This window comes from Pseudopipra pipra, chromosome 4 (genome assembly GCF_036250125.1).
Source record: "Pseudopipra pipra isolate bDixPip1 chromosome 4, bDixPip1.hap1, whole genome shotgun sequence".
Classification (NCBI taxonomy): Eukaryota; Metazoa; Chordata; class Aves; order Passeriformes; family Pipridae; genus Pseudopipra; species Pseudopipra pipra.
Window position 1 is genome coordinate 16,324,779 of NC_087552.1, and position 17,004 is coordinate 16,341,782.

Genomic DNA, 17,004 nt, shown 5'->3' on the forward strand with positions numbered 1-17,004 from the left:
TCTGAGATGCTCTTACAAATTTGTTTAGTTCAGTAGGGCATTTTCTGGATAATAAACAGCATCAGGGGTGTGTGGAGGAAGGCTGTAACACTGAGCTGTTGTCAAAACTCTTACCTGCTTGCTTTGTAGAATGTCGTGTTATGAAGTCCTCTTATTCCCGATCATCTGGCATGAGGCACACTGCATCCAAAAGTCCAGGACCTTCACGTCGAAGCAAATCACCTGCCTCAGGTACTACTTCTAGGAAAAAGCTGAACACATGAAATACATGAAAGTTAGAGTTTGTTTAATAGGGTGAAGAAAGCTGTTGGCTCTGTCTAAAATACAAGTGCCATGCCTTGTTTCCTGAGGGGAAAAGAATGTTCTTTCAGTTTGTCTCATAGATTTAATACTAATCTAAAATAAAATTTGCATTTTTTTTTTAATTCTGGGAAGAAATATGGTTTCTATTTTTTAATTGCAGGAACAAATAATTTCAGTTCATTCACATTGAAATGATTTGTGCTAATTGTACACTTGGGATATGTTTTCAGCATGGCACTTGATTTTCTTGAAGACTGTTAACTACAGGGTGGTTATATGGTTAAATTTGTGTTCATTGAAGTAGAGTATATCCTCAAGTTTTGAAATGGAAAGATTTTTTTCTATATAAGGCAAATATTGCGGGAAATACAGGACTTTGATGTTTAAAGTAAATTTAGGAGATGTACTGTAATGTTATTGCCCGTTAGCAGAGAATTTTTTTTCTTCTTCTTGTAATTTCAAGAAAGGTTCTGAACACCATATGTTCCAACCATTGAGTCTGTTGTGCAATAAATAAAGGGAGAAACTTGGGGTTTTAAATTTTTTTTTTTAACCTCTGCATTTAATTTCTAAATATAGTAAAACTTTAATTTTTTTTCTCTCAGACCTGGAGAAGTAGCCCTGAAATCAAACCATTGAATATGTAAATATACAATGCTCTTTTTTGAATGTAACTGTACATGTAAGCTCCCATGTGTGTATTCAAACCTGTAACATGTTCCATATTCTCATTTCCACATCAATATTTGTTTTGCTTAGTTGACACTGGTTAAAGTAATTTTCTGTCTTTGGGTTCTTTCAAAGTAGAATATTTATAATCTGTTTGTAAAGGTTGAGTATTTAACTGAAAAGCTTCAAAGAAGGATCACAGAAAAATGTAGCATAAAGGACAAGTTTTGCAACTGATCTACATTTCATGCAGTTCTGTTGCCTCCAATGAGATCACGTAGAATATCTATCAGCAATGAATTTTATGCAAAGTATTTATAAATCAGTGCTGCCATTTCCTTACTTAGTTCTACTTGGACCTCACTTGGTTTGGTCAATTTGAAAAATTTATCCAAATGTCTGATATTTATCCTTCTGTTTACTTGCCTTTCTTTTTCATGTAGTCTTTACTTATCTTTATTTACCCTTCTTCCTTTCATGCATGTTCAGAGCTGTTTAATAACTTCTTTCCTTAATGTCTTTTTCCTTTGTGTCAAATATATGAGTACAGTAAAGAGGGGTGGCCACTACTCCAGTGCTCATTCTTCAGCAAAATCCCCAGGTGAGCCATTACTATTATGGCTGTGTATCAGTAGTGTGTCTCCTCCCTCTCCATTTACCTGTATTCTTTTTGCTGTGTTTGTGAATATTTTCAAGCTTGAAACACACATTTTGCATTCGATGAAGCAGAGACATAATGGGTGTTGGTTTTTTGTTGAAGTAGATTATTTGAGCAAAATAATGCTTTTTACTTGTTGGACATCTGCTAATGGTGTCCAAGTTAAATTTTTAGAGGTATAATTTGACTACAGGTAGAGGAGCGTTCTGAGGAGCAACACATTTATATATCTATTTTAAAGCTTATTATAAGAGAAAATTTCAGCCAGCAAAAAAAGACAGGGTGAGTGTTACTGAAAAAAGCAGTGCAAAACCATGTCGTAGGTTTTCATTTTATCTGCACTTTCTTATCTCTCTTTGTTTTCTTTTATTGTTTCAGCCTAAGTTTTTAAACACTGAGAAACCTCTCTGAACCTTCAGTTCAAAGTGAAAGTATCTGTGAAACAAGTAACATATAATTTGATTAGCAAATAACTTAAGACTTTGAACCCTATTAGAAGTTAACAATTGAAAGGGTGTTAATAATTTTTCAGTTTTAAACATTCCAATATGCTAAAGAACTGTAGCCTAATTGTTTAAGACTGACAGAAGAGATTTTTTTTCTGTATGTTCAAACTGGTATGCATGTGGAAAGAAACCTGAAAAGAATTTATGCTTAAGAGAATAGATGAAAAAATTAGGTTTGAAATGTACGTGAAATAATCAGCAAATCAATAGGATCAGACAAGTTTTTGCCTGTACAATTCTTGTGCCTGTATAGATTGCTCGTGTGGTTTTTTGAGTGGGAAGAAAAAAAAAAAGGTGCTGTTCTATGAAATAGCAGTTTTAGCTGTTTAACTTCAGCCAGCAACTGAGCACCACATAGGCACTTGCTCACTCCTCCCTGCAACAGCATGAAGGAAGTGAATTGGAAGGGTGAAAGTGAGAAAATTCATGAGTTATGAACAGTTTAATAATTGCAATAATAGTAACAACAACAGTATTGTAATGCAAAGGAAAATAACAAAGAGAGAGAAATTAAACCCAAGAAAGACAAGTGATGCAAATGACCAATGACAGATGCCCAGCCAGTTCCTAAGTAGCAACCTCTCTGCCAAAATTCCCCCTAGTTTTTTTCCTGAGTGTGATGCCGTATGGTCTGCAGCACTCCTTGGGTCAGTCAGGGTCAGCTGTCTTGCCTGTGTCCCTCCCAAACACCTTGTGCACCCCCAGCCTACTCACTGGCAGGCCATGTGAGGAACAGAAAAGGCCTTGATGCTGTGCTCAGCAATAACAAAACCATCCCTGTATTATCAGCACTTTCCAGCAAAAACACAGCCCTGTGCTAGCTCTGTGAAGAAAATTAACTCTACTCCAGCCAAAACCAACACAAGCAGTGCTAACTCCCTACAAATGCAAAACTTTTACATCTACACAGGGCCAATTCCAGCTTTTTCTGTGGTTGCAGTTTTGTACCAACTCACATACCATAGATCTCAGAAGACATTGGCAAAGAGGAATCTACAGATGCCTCTTTTCAGTAGCATCCTCAGCAGAATGAACCATGTGTTGTAGAGTCATAAAAGGACAAAAGTTGGAAGGGACCTCTGGATGTCATCTAGTCACACCCCTGGCTCAGAACACCACCCTTGTCCACCAAGCATTGCTGAGATATTAGTAAAGAGCTACAGTACTGTCAGTGTAGGCTGGGATGTTCTCCCTTAGACAGTTTTGAGAGGAAAGAACATTACGTTAACCAGCCAGTTTCACTGGTACAGTTTAGTGGTTCTGTCAATGTTTAAGAGGATGGAAGTGACTTAGAGACAAAGAAGGATGCCTTGTAGTGTAGACCTTAATGGTCATGTTCCGGAAATAGTGACATTTCTGTGAGCCATATAAAAGAATTTGTGAACAAATGAAAATCTTTTCCTCCTGTAGTAATAGTTTGTCATTTGGAAGCTAACTCTTCTACTGAAATATCTCATTTTTGGTCATGCAGAAAACAGGATTCAGTAGCTCTTTTCATTGTCGTACTTGCAAATTCTTTATAAAACAAGGATGTATTGATGTGCCAGCTTTCAAAAAGATTATCCAAAACAAAGTGATGAAGTGTGTCTATACTCTTAAATACTTTTAACTTCTTAGAAAAACCCACTTAAGTAACTCTCCTGTTGTTCTTACAGGCAATCCTTGTTAAAGTCAAGACAAAAATATCCTAGACACACTGAATATTTTTAGGAGAAAATACTAGTCCTGCAACAGAAGTGAGAATGTAAATCCAAGTTACCAGACTTCAAGATAGACTTATTCTGTAGCTAAATGCTAATTAGTTATATCTTAACGTCGTACACCAGAGAAAGATTTTTGTGAAAAAGAGGGATTTATGGAAGTTGCAATGCAGTCAGCCTGGCCTACTGGCAGATGGACTGCCCAGGTCATAACAATAGTCCTTGGAGGGCATCTTCAACACTCAGAGAATGTTAATGTAATAGGTCAGTAGACACTTGTAAAATAAATCCAATAGCACTGTTTAAGAAGTGATGCATAACCTATGACGGAATATTTGCAGGTCTATCTGTTAATTAATTTGAACTAAGTTTTTATTTACCAGAGTTGTTTTTTCTTCATGAATAAATAATTCATCACTGTGAATCAGCTATGAAACATTTCTAACTCTTAAATTTCTGCCTATTATTTTTCTGTCCCACAAAAAATGAGGTTCAGTTAGAAAGGAAATAATGTCTGATCATATAACATTGCATCATATTTGTGTATGGTGGACAGTGTGCTATTCTGTCTGCATAATGAAATTCTTCAGTTTGTTCTTTTCAGAAAAATACAAGGACCGACTTAAGGTATATTCAAGTCACCAGAGATATAACAAATGTTGTATGAGGCCTGTCTGGAAAACTGGACTTAACATAAATGAACTCTTTAAGTCAAAGGGAGAGGGAGTGTATGTTTTCACAGACACTTGTACTTATTGGAAGTTCAGAAATAACCTACAGCTTTTCCCTTGTTGAAGTTTTTCCCCCTAAACCCATATTTTTTATGAACTACTGCTGAAGTTCTTTATAATCCAAACAGTTCATAATTGTTTGGTTTTTTTCTTGGAAGAAAAACAAACAACTTGTGTTCTGTGAAACATTCTACCTAGAAATGAAACATTCTACCTAGAAAGTAGTGTTGATCCAAAATGAATAGAAGGAGGGTCAAATGTCTTTAGCATTTTTTCTATACAAATTTTATTGTGTGATTTCACAATAAATTATGTAATTTTTAAAGGCTGTGGCTGTTATTTACCCAAAACTCTTGCACTGGCAAAGGACAGAATAGGCCTTTCTAATCTCTGGAATTAAAATGCAATATTTGTGTGTCTTTTTGAACCCACATCCATCCACATGAATTTTTTGGGGTGCAGTTGTGTGGCATGCAAGTCTGTAATTTATTCCCAAATGCTGAGGAGTCTTTTTTGAGGAGGTCTTTGTATGCAGACTTGAGGGATAAGTTGTTAAGAGAAGTATGTTATGTCTAAAATCAAGTTACAGTTTCTGAATTTTATTAATCTGTTCTTCCATTTGTTTGCTTTTATTGCTTTCACCAGTTAATGGAACCCCAAGCAGTCAGTTATCTACCCCAAAATCTACAAAGTCCTCCAGTTCTTCACCAACAAGCCCAGGCAGCTTTCGTGGACTCAAGGTAAATAGAAAAGAACTGTAGAAACCCCTACATTCCATTATTCATTGAATGTATTCAGTGGTGCTGAAGGGAAGAAAAAAAATGAAAAAGGAAAAAGTTATAATTTTGTAGGGTAGCCTTGCTAGTATAATTCTTGCTAGTATGAAATGGAGAATAGATTTGAAGTAAGATTTTTGTATTCTGTTTGGTTAGCAGGGTTTGAACACTCAGCTTAGGAAAGGCAGAGGGTGGTAGTGGCTTGAATATGCCAGTTTACCCTCCAAATTTTCCATTGTTCCATGGACTGCAGAAATCCTCCAAGTAATTTATATTCCTTCAGCCTATATAAATGTAGTATCCTCTTTTCAATGCCTTGTAGTCTTGTAGCATTGCCCAAATTTCATCTGAAGCACCCTTCTTCATCTGTGGCACACAATTTCACCCCTTAATGCAGTCTCCTGTCTGAAAGCATTTGAGGAGTTCCTTTGGGAGCAGCCTCATGTCTGGCAGATTTTTCTGTGTTGCACTAAGAGAATTCCCTTCCTCTCCCACTGAAAAACTGGTGACATTTACAGTTCTTGGAGGCTGCTCTGTGCCTTTCGCTCAGTAAAATAAAAAGAACAGCCTGAGGCACAGTTGTGCATCTTTTTTTTGCTGCATTTGTGCAGCTGTCCTTTCAAGGAGAATTTTCTTATGGAATCATCAATTGCAGCCTTTCTTAAAGCAGCCTGGATGGTTTGCACTGATTATTCTCATCAAGTAATAGCTCCTATTGGTGAACTCCTGTCTGTGAAGAGGCTGCATAATTCTGTGGAAAACTGTTTTCGCAGTTAAGAGACTGCCTAAAGGACGTGATTTGAATAGTACTTAGATTTGGGTTTTGACATGCTAATTGTTATCAAGTCTTTGTTTTGCAAGGAGTAATGCCACTGGTTTCTGCCAGGCTTCTGTGATAATTCTGACAAAAGATTTTATTTAATTAATTTATTTAATATTTGTTTTAATTTATTTGTTTAATTTTTTATTTTTATTGCTTTGTTTAATTATGTTTGAAGTTATTTGGTTCATTGAGGTAATTTACTGTTGAGCTCTGTCTTTATGTTGTTGTCCTGTACCATCCCATAGCTACTCTTTATCCAAAGCAACATAGTTTAGGCTTTCTCCTGTAAAGCATTTCCAAGAGCAGTAATAGTTCTGACACTGGGAATTAGAGCTGTGTGTCTTAAAAGTTTGTCTGGACAGCTCTGCAGTAGATCTTACAGTAGAGAACACCAAAATCATCGGGCTTAGACTCCCATTTAGTCTGCACTATATTTAACAAATGCTCTTTTGTCTGTCTTTAATGAAATTACAAGTTTAGAAACTAGATAATTTGCTTTGTTTTTTCCACTGCTGTCCTGTCTGCTTTTAGCCGATTAAAGCTCCATTAAGAGAGAGATAATTCTGATAACAACAAGCAATTCTCACTAAAGTGGACATGTCCTCTTTCCCCTTCACTGTCTGTTTCACTCAAGAAGGCTGTTGTACTTTTTCAATTTGGAATTTAATTGATGCTGGATACTAATGGGTTTTCGTGTCAAATAATTCGTCCCCATATGACCAAAGAAAACAGCAAAACCAACTTAAGCATCTCAGACCTGATGTGTTACTGAAGTAGTGAGTACCTCTTGGTTTATTCCATTTGGATGCATCTGTTCAGTAGGAGTATCCCAACTGTGCTCCTGAAACTAAAAGACAGGGAATGTTATCTAGTGAATCACAGGGTAAATTCCAAAAGGATCAAGTGTGCTGTTCAGTCACACTTGTTTCTTGATTATGTTCTAGTAGGAGTGTCTCTTTTGGGGAAGTATCAATATAAAAAACCAGATTCTTTAAAGAAACCCTTTTTTTTTTTTTTTTGTAGAATTGGTTTTGGTTAGACTGATGAGGAAAACGGAGAAAGCAGGGAACAATTTTATTATTTTGAGGTTGCTGCTTTTTCCCTATTGTTAAGTAATTCCTTGTTGCCAAGACTGCATTGCTGCAAAGACAAGCAGTTCGGCTTCCTGCAGTTGTGTAAAGAAGGCACCATCACTACAGCTGAATGAAAATGTAGATATACATACCATGGCAGGGAGTGACAGAATAAATTGTATTTAAGAGTTTTCTGGCTTTGGGAATGCAATATTTTGAGTGGTTTGTTGTGTAGAAATCATATGTTTGTTTTTGTAGAAGATGAAACAGCAGCACTTAATGGTTTTATAGGAGCCTGAGGCAGCAGATAAAAGGGAACGAATCAGGGTTGACGTTTCTACCTGTAAAGAGCAGAGCATCAGAGCAGCTGCACATGAACTGTACTTTAAAAACTGCTTTATTTGAAAAACCAGAGCTTTTTATTTTTTTAAATAAAATATTTTACTGTAGATTAGAACCTAGCTAAGCTTTTTGTAGATTGACAGTCAACGTAGAGCTTAAGTGATAGTGCTAAACATCAAGGCAGTCAGCTTGCAAAAGATACTGATTGCAGCAGCAATTTTTCTTAGTCTCAGGCATGGAGTCCTACATCATATTCTCTGAATGCCATTTTTCCTTCAAACTGAAGTCTCTTCAGTCCCCAAGGATTCCTTCTGCTTCACAACACTTTATAAGAAGAAGTACTCTGTTCAGGCACAGAAAGTTTCTCTCAGGAAACATTCCTCGTGAACAGCTTATCTTTAAAGAAAAGGGCTTTCTTTCTGTCCTTTTTAGCTCTTCCAACCAGAGTGCCCTTGTGCTATTAATTGCTTAGTACATACAGTAAGCCAGTTTGATATCCAGCCTTTGCAGAGGGTTTCTTCAAGGTGAAGATTTAGATATAAAAGTTAACAAGTATGGGCATGAAGTAAATGACTACTCTGTAAATATTCTTCTTTGATAAAATGTGCTGAGTTTCTGGTTCTTCTATTAAATTTCCGTAGAGTTAAAATCTAGTTCATGGGTTAAGAAATAATGGTAATAGAGCATTAGGTGACAACTGACTGAGAGGAGTCCTTGTGCTGTTCTGTGGGCAAGTGACAACTGAAAGGTTTAACGTTTTTCTCTGGTTCTAAGTGTGCATTTTAATGCAATGCTGTTAGGGTTAATTTCACTCTTAACTCTTCTAGTGCATCTGTTACTATGCACAATTTGTACCATAAAAATCATCCAGAGACTAGATTAAATTTAATATTTTAGAAAGTGGTGTCATAACTTCCTTACGCTTACTTGGGTGTACTTTATTGTCCCCTCTTGAAATTAAATACCACAGTGTCTTGTAATCTTTTTTAAAAAGAAAATAAAATTGTACAAATAAAGAAGCTTTACAGTTGAGGCCTTTCTTAGAATCCCAATTGCCTTAAGTATCATTGTGTTTGAATTTGTCTTAGTATTATTTTTGCAATTGATTGGCCAAATGACCGAAGTGAAAGGGCATTACAACCTGATCCAAGAAATAACTTAAGTATGCTTAACTTTCAGCTATTGTGTAGTCCCTTTTACTTCAATGAGGATGTTAATGTACTTAAAGTTAAACATGTGCTTAAGTGATTTGAAGGATTAGTGCCTGTCTTCATCAAGGTTTTTAATCTCCTCAATTTTGTACACATGTGCTTTGTGGGTAGTTGCATGTTAAGAATATTTACATGCGATTATCCAGCCTAGTGACGTAGGTGCCATAGCAGTTCATAGAGGGACTCTTTAAGTGGTGCATTTGTTATATTTACAGTTCAGCATCTTTTTTTGCCTGTGCAGTGGAGGAAAAGAGTTGGCTAATTTGTGCTGGTAGGGAAACTGAGGTATTGCACTCATTGTCAAGTCCCTTCACCATTCTCATCAGTTAGCTACATGCTTTATATAATGTGATGCCACTCAAAAATATCTCTAGAAAAAGGGTAAATCTTTCTCTGGTTCTTCAGAATAGTGCAACAAAGTGCATGGTATATCTATATGCCCTACCATATTAATGGAGGCATAATCACTACATTTTAATTGGCTATTGTATTTTTAAAAGTAGCTTCTCAGTATAGTTGGGTTACTACAGTGTTTAAGTATCGCTTAAAAAATACAAAGTTTCTGTCATACAGATTATGTTACTGTTAATCATTTTAATAATAAATATTGCCAACATCTCAAATGAAATACTGATTATATAAATGTTTTGTTTCCTTTCGGAATATGTTTTAGCCCTTTCTTCCTGCAGCCTGTCAGGATGAATTACAATGACACTACCAAAGTGTCCCCAGATTTCAGAGAATACTCCTACAGTTAATTCAGTTCCACTAAAATATTCTTAGTCTACAGTTAGATTCATCACCAGTTTGAATGTTTTCATAAAGACAGAGCTGCTTGGAGAATACCAAGGAGTTTTTCTGAAGGTATGAGAGTTCACATTCCTTTCTTAGCCTTCAGATGAAAGATTACCACAGCAATGTTTGCTCAGAACTCAAGGAAAGGTTAGCAGTAATAGACTTACTTTTTTTAAGTTTGGCTAGATGAACTTGGAGGGTATTACAATAATAATGTTTGTGTCGGTGTCCCGTGTTTCTGTCTGCATTTTTCCAGACACAGGGATGCGGGTCTGCATACATATGTGTATGTGTGTACCTTTCAGTTCAGTCTCTTCAGCACTTCATGAATGTGTACAGGACAAGGTATACAGGAACTCTGTATGCCTGGCAACCTGGTGGCTAAAGTCCTTAATTTCTCTCTAGACATGAAAGAAGGAGAGACACAGGAAGCATTTAGATGGATGCTCTAGAAGCCACCGTCCCATTTAGCTGCCAAGGAGTTAGGTATTTCCTTTGATGTGAAAAAAATACCCAAAGGTTTCCACAAACATTTGTGTCATGGATAATACTTTAATCCAGAGTGCAAAAATTTGCCAGCTAAGGTACCATTCCACTTCAGAAGAATATGGGTTTATATCTGATCCTTCCTCACACTCTCATGAGACAAAAGATAAAATCCCACCACATGTGGAGTTGTGGCAGAGCTAGGGTTAAACTTGCCATTTCAGATTCTGATCTAACACCTCAGCCACAACAGCAGCAATATTTTTTTTTTTTATTCCTTTTAGCTTTTTTCCTGTTAGTGTTTGCTTTCTTGTAAATACTGTAGTAAGAAGGAATGTGCCCTGTCATGCTCTGCCCTGATTACAAGACTGAAGGAAGTTGGAAATATGGGCTAGATATTCCCATGTATTGTCACTCACTGAATACCCAAAATAGATTACTAATATTTTAGGCTGATGACTAATACTTTGCAGTGAGTGATCTGTTCTGTTAGCTCTGCTTCATCCTTGAAGAAAATGTGACTGGTTATAAAACTGACTCATGATTTTGCACAACTGTCATTTAACCCAAATGTCCTTGTTCCCTATCCTTGTTAAATAAATAGATAAGTCAGAAATGCAGCAGCATTAACATAGCCTAGTTTTAAGTTATTATCAAGAAGCAGAGTAGTAGCTGACTGCTTGCTGTTTGATGCAACTCCTGTGCCAAATGCTAGTAAACTTCATTGTTTTAGAGGCTCTGCAAAATTAAGTTGTACAGCTTATAGTTACTGTACCTTTAGCTGATTTGGCAGCTCCGCTGCCATTAGAAACTTAAGCATTCATTAGCATTTCATGAGCCTTTAGACAATATCCCTATCTGTCAGTTCAGTTCTTCCACTGACAATAGTGTTAATGATTTAAAATATTCAGCAGTGTAACCAGACAATGTCAGCTAAAACGGAAAATGCTGCATTTGCATTCCCGGTGTCATGCAAAGCCATTTCAACAGACACTGAGCTTAAGGCAGAGAAGCATTTTAATCCTTTATGTGGTGAGTGCTGAGCTACTATAATAGCCCATGAAGAAAACAAGATATGGAACTTCACAGAACAGCAAGAAATTTTACGTAGAAGAGGGGGAATGATCGAAAATGTATTTTAATTTTATGGAGCATATATAGCTGTAATGGGAGAACTTATGAAAGTGGTGCACAGAACACAGCCAGTACATTTTACTATTTATGGCATTCATTCCTATGCCTCCACCCCTTTTTAAAATAAAAATTTATTGCTGTGTCTGTCCCTGGGCAGTATGACAGGATGACTATAAGTAGACTTGTGAAGATTCAGATGAAGTACCAATTAAGTTTTTAGTGCAGGAAAATTAGTTTTCTTCAGCCGTCATGCTTCAAAATAATTTAGATATTTGTTTTTTACAGTGTCGTAGTTACTAAAACTGAATCTATGTCTGGATGCGTATCACACATCTAACTTGAAGTGCTTGTAGATGTGATGAATAGTAATGATAGATGAATAGATGAATAGATTCACATGTATAGTAACCTAAAATACAGCTCGATAGATTAGTAAATAAATCTGATTATCATAGATGTACCTGGCCACCTATGCCAAAATTCTCTTCTTTAAATGAAAACTGGTAGGGCCACGCAAACATTTCTTTATTACCTTCCTAGCATGTTACAGTGCTACTCTAAAGGGAGCATATATGGATAGAGTTCAGGTAGGGAAACCTCAGACAGTGCCATCTCTGAAGAGATGTGTTTGACTGTAGCCTGAAAGCATGTGATTGCTGCACTGACCTCTTGATGGTTGTCTGAGGTGGCTGCCTCAGCTGACGTTTTCATAAACGTGTACAGAGTTTGTCCTCATGATCTTGTGTAGAATGAGGAGGGAATGTTGGCTCCACACAACTGACTGTTGTGTACAGTTGGAAGTAGGTGCAGCTGGAAGGAATTTTCTTTGCTTTTTAGTCAAATGTGTTCAACTACTTATCTAAATAGGAATATTGGGACTGAATCTTAAATTGGTGTAAGTGATGATGTATTCTTATAAGGAGGAGGAAACAAGAATAAAAATACAATGGGAGTAAAAAGGGAACTGATTGGTTATAGGTGTTTTTAGGGTGGGTTTTTTTCAAACTTTGCTACTTTCTTATATGGCTCTTTCTTGTGATTACCATCAGAAATAAAAAGTTCTTGTGTATATCCATAGATCTCTCCACATGGTGGATCTTCTTCCAATGTGAATGGGGTACCTGAATCACTCCGTTGCCAGAGTCCTGAAGGTAGGACACCAGTAACTGCTAACAGTCCTTGCAAAAATTATGTTGTAGGTGCCAGTTGGTTTAGCACTTTTAGGTGGTTCCTGATGACTCCAAATCCTTTTCTGTTCTGAGATATTTGATACCTTGTCAACAAACTTATCTTGGAAAAATTGTTATTACATTTTATACATCAAGGCAGTAAAGATAGGAAACAAATTTTGTAAATTTTTTTGTCAAGTGGTAGCATATCAGTGGACCATGCTCTTCAATAGTCACTGTTAGGAATTTGATTTTGACCTGCACTATCACCAGAAATGTGTTTGGGGCTGGACTGAAAGAGGAACCCTCCTTAAAAGAGCTGATTGTACTTCAGGTAGAACCACTGGCCTATCAACTGACCATAGGAAAACTTAACCTTTCATTCCTTATCTCTTTAAAGCAATGTTAATTATTTTTAATTATTTTTAAATTTCATTTTAGAGTATTTTTTTTTATTTTAAAAATACTGAAATAAGTGCCTACCAGCATTCCTTGCACCTTGCATGTTTCAGCAGCAGCCATAGGAACTTGAAGGAAATCAGCAGATAAAACTTTTTGGGTCTTTTACATGCATTGCAGATGAATTTTATTTGCATTTTTACACTGAGTTTGCAAAAAGGTACTTCAAAAAAGTAATTCGAGCTCAGAAAATTTTAGACTAAGAACTTCTAATTGCATTAATTACTTTTAGAATATGCCTATACAAAACCATAGTAAGAATTGATTTGTGTGTTAAAAGGTCAAACAACTTTGGGTTTATCTTGTTCTTTCTTACGTTTGAGATAAAACCGAGGGAATAAGCAGTGAAGAAAACAGCTTACTTTTAAGTTTTGGTTTGCATTTGTGACTGTTTTTTATCTGTGGAACCCATTGGGGATATACTGCATCCTGCTGACACTTCAGTTTGCATTATTGACTTTTTCCTTTTTTTTTTTTACAGGCGTGAATGGAAACAAGTTCTCAGGGTCATCTACCATTCTTGAGAAGTACAAAGTGGGGAAGGTGATTGGTGATGGCAATTTTGCTGTCGTAAAGGAGTGTGTAGAACGGTGAGCAAGGAAACTGTTCAGTACTGCTGTTTATTTTACTGGATAAAGCCCTGTGCATTAACATAATTTCTTAGAAAAAATGTAAGGAGATGAAAGCAAAGAGCAGCATACCCATATGCAAAGATATGCATACACTTCAGGAGAAATAGGCATAATGAAATATGCAGAGCTTCTTATGTATTCTTCTAGCAAAGGAGTATGAGAACAGCAGAGAAACATTTTTTATCCCAAAACCTAAAGGAGGTATCACCTTGAAATGGTGACTCTTAAGGAAACCCCACAGATCTTCAAGAAATCCCTCACACTACAGATGGCTGTGGGTGACAGTATGTGGCATCTAAACAGTCTTTGAGAGCCCCCCCTTCTGCCTCAGCACTTCTGCTGCTCTAATGTCCCTACTGCCTGCTGCTTACATGATTTTTCACAGCTTTCAGTATACTGTGGGTAAAGCATTCTTAAAGGCGTGCAGTTGTTGGCTATTAGCCTGTGCTACCAGCTCCCTTGTGCTTCCTTCTTCTGTGAGGTACTGCCCTGAGTAGCCAGAGACTTTGCAAATAGACCCTTCAATACACCCAACCCTGAAATATTCTTGTGCCTGATTTCCCATGGGGTAAACAGGATACCTTTACAGACCTGTGCTGTACTACTGCCCTTCCTCTGAAAGCTTTGTGTCACACTGTGCTGCTAGTGCAAACATAACAGATGATTTGACTGTCACTTTCTCAGTGTATTTTTTTAGAACCACCTTCTGCTATCTTCATCAATCTGAGAGCTATGTCAGTTTCTTAAATATTATGAGGAATTCCCAACTTGTTTGCAAATACTGGGAAAATTCAGCAAATGACTGTAAAAAGCATAAAAGTTACAGAAATGGTTTCTGCTATTTGATCCTCATCTTCTGGTTTTATTAAAAGGAAAGAAATGTACATATGAATGAAAACATCTCATTCCAGAAGTGAGGTTGTACTAGCAGGTCCGTAGTTCCCTGAGTCTTCCCTTGTGCCCGTATTGTAAACTGGAATAACACTGGCAAGCTTCCAGTCAGCAGGGACCTCCCCAGACTCTTAAGACCTTTTGTATATCTTTGAGCCACGTCCTGCCATGATATTTGCTAGGTCCTTCAGTTCTCTGGGATGAATCCCATCAGGCCCCAGGGACTTGTGAGCACTCAGCTGATGCAGCTGGTCCCTGACAATTTCAGTGTCAGCAGATGGAAAGTCACCGCTCCCACTCTCGTGGTCCTCTGACTCAGGAGACCAGGCAGCCCCATGTCTATCAGTACTACTAAAGGGTGAGGCAAACAAAAAAGCATTGCATGCCTTTGCTTTATCTTAATGTCTGTTAGTCAGGTGACAATCTTCAACAAGTATGTTTTCTTTAGATCTCCCTTTGCTATTGACATACTTCAAAAAGCCTGACCAGTTTCAGCTCTAATTGTGCTTTGGCCTTTCTTGTTTTCTCCCTGCAAATATGACCCACAGCTCTGTAATCTTTCTGTGGAGCCTGACCTTGCTTCCAAAGATTGTACAACTTCTTTTTCCTCTTGACTACCACGAGGAATTCCTTGTTCAGCCAAGCTGGTCTTCTGCCCTGCTTGCTTGACTTAGAACACAATGGAATTTCCTACTCCTGTGCTTCTGAAAGGTGGTTCTTAAAAACTGACCAGCAATTGATCCTCAAAAGAAGATACAGGGTACTCTGATAAAGAACTCTGAATAACTTAGTTTGCTTTCTTGAAATCCAGCGTAGCAACACTGCTGTCCTTTTCTCTCATTGCACCAAAAATTTTAAACTCAACCATTTGATGATCACTATCACCAAGACAGACACCTACCATTACATCCCCCATGAGTCCTTCTCTCTTCACAAATAGCAAGTCTAGGAGGGCATCTTGCCTAGTTGGCTCACTGAATACCTGTGACAAGAAATTATCTCCTACAAACCTCAAGAATTTCCAAGACCTGTTTTCACAGCAGTATGATATTCCCACTTAATGTTTGGGAAGTTGAAATCTCCCATAATGACAGGGTCTCCACAGTAATTTCTCATCTTCACCTACAGAATAACTCAACAGTGCTTACATCCCAACTGGGTGATCCAGTAGCAGATTACCACTACACCATGTCCTTTGTTTACCATTGCACCCAGAAGCTCTCAACCACATCACTGACTGTAAGGGCTGTGCAGTGAAACCTCTCCCTTATATATAGTGCAATATCTCTACCTTGCTGCCCTGCCTATCCCTCCTAAACAGGGTCCTGCCTTCCGTCCCAGCACTCCAGTTGTGGGACTCATTCCACCAGGTCTCAGGAACAGCAATGATATCGTAGCTCTGAGATCTGACCAACACTTCCAGTTCATCCTGTTTGTTTCCCATACTGCGTGTATTGGTGTGCAAGTATTTCAGATACACTCCTGAGCTCTTCACGCTCCTGAGAACAGTGCAAATGTTCCCACTGGCATTGCCATCCTTAGGTGATGTCATCCCAACCCTTGGCTTACCTGCTACAATCCTGTTGGTATCTCCTTCCCCCATCAAGTCTAGTTTAAAGCTCTCTCAATCAGCTCCCCCAGAAATGCCCAAAGATGCATTTTCCCCGTTGGGACAGGTGGATCCCCTCAGGTCCCAGCATACCTTGTGTCTCAAAGGTTCTTCCGTGGTTTAAAATCCCAAGGTTCCAGCTCAAGCACAAGGTGAATGATGCTTCACAGTGTTTTCTCATGCACCCTGAAACTGGCCACACATTCTTTGTTATTTATAGAGTGAACAGCATTCATGAAAGCTAGCCGATTAAAAGCATCAGATTACATAATATATTATTTTCAGAAATATCAGCTGTGCGTTTTGGAAATGGCTTAAGTTCCACTGGAAATGGGACAAGGGGTGGTAGGTCACTGGGGTTTCAAAATGTCATCTGTGATTTTTGGAATGAGGAAACTGGACTAGAAAAACAACCTTCCAATTGTAAAAACAAAAAGAAAAAAAAAGGCAAAATTAAACTTAAATGTCTAGTTTTGTATGTGATCGAATCTTTAGTGAAACGTTAAATGAATTTTATATAAAATAAATACGCAACCATAATTGCTAATAATAAGAGCGAAAGAGGAAAGGCCAACCATAATGCTTCTCTTTTAATTCCTATGAATTCTACTTAATTTCTAATAGTGTTGTTCTAATTATACCAGCTGTTCTACAAAAAGAATAAGGGGGTCTCTTTTGTAAAGGGTGCCTATATCTGTATATAAAGACATAATTCAACAGATGGGCACTGACAACTCGACAGAAGAATACCAGAAACCTGTCAGACAATGCTGTGGTATTAGCACAGAAATTATATGGATTATATCCAGGGTTTTTTCTTAGGTGCTGTGGTAGAGGACATTTGCAGGAGGAAGTTGGTTGATGAACTGGCTTTGTGAATGTTAACTCCTGTTTTCTCACAACATAAGTGCCAAAGGTTTGCTAAGTGGATTTTGCTGATCCGTTGTTTGAAGGCTTTCAGATATAATTTATAGTATAATGCACAAATTGTGATTCTGAATTACATACTGTATTCATAGTAGATTTTACATCGTGCC

The 17,004-nt window shown here is 37.5% G+C and overlaps 1 protein-coding gene across 8 annotated transcripts in view; it reads left to right on the plus strand.

Annotated features, from left to right (window-relative positions):
* Nucleotides 1-17,004, plus strand: part of DCLK2 (doublecortin like kinase 2) — an 84,547-nt gene that overhangs the window by 45,405 nt on the left and 22,138 nt on the right. For 4 of the 8 annotated variants that reach the window (XR_010429968.1, XM_064651766.1, XM_064651765.1 and 1 more), the window contains exons 4-8: nt 130-231; nt 1,523-1,573; nt 5,213-5,307; nt 12,286-12,358; nt 13,317-13,425. Coding sequence is in view for 6 of the 8 variants with exons in the window: in XM_064651766.1 (XP_064507836.1) it covers nt 130-231; nt 1,523-1,573; nt 5,213-5,307; nt 12,286-12,358; nt 13,317-13,425 (430 nt within the window). In the remaining 2 variants the exon portion in view is untranslated. Of the gene's footprint in view, nt 1-129; nt 232-1,522; nt 1,574-5,212; nt 5,308-9,465; nt 9,598-12,285; nt 12,359-13,316; nt 13,426-17,004 lie in introns of those variants that run through there. The other 4 variants (XR_010429969.1, XM_064651764.1, XM_064651767.1 and 1 more) reach the window with 3 other exon arrangements.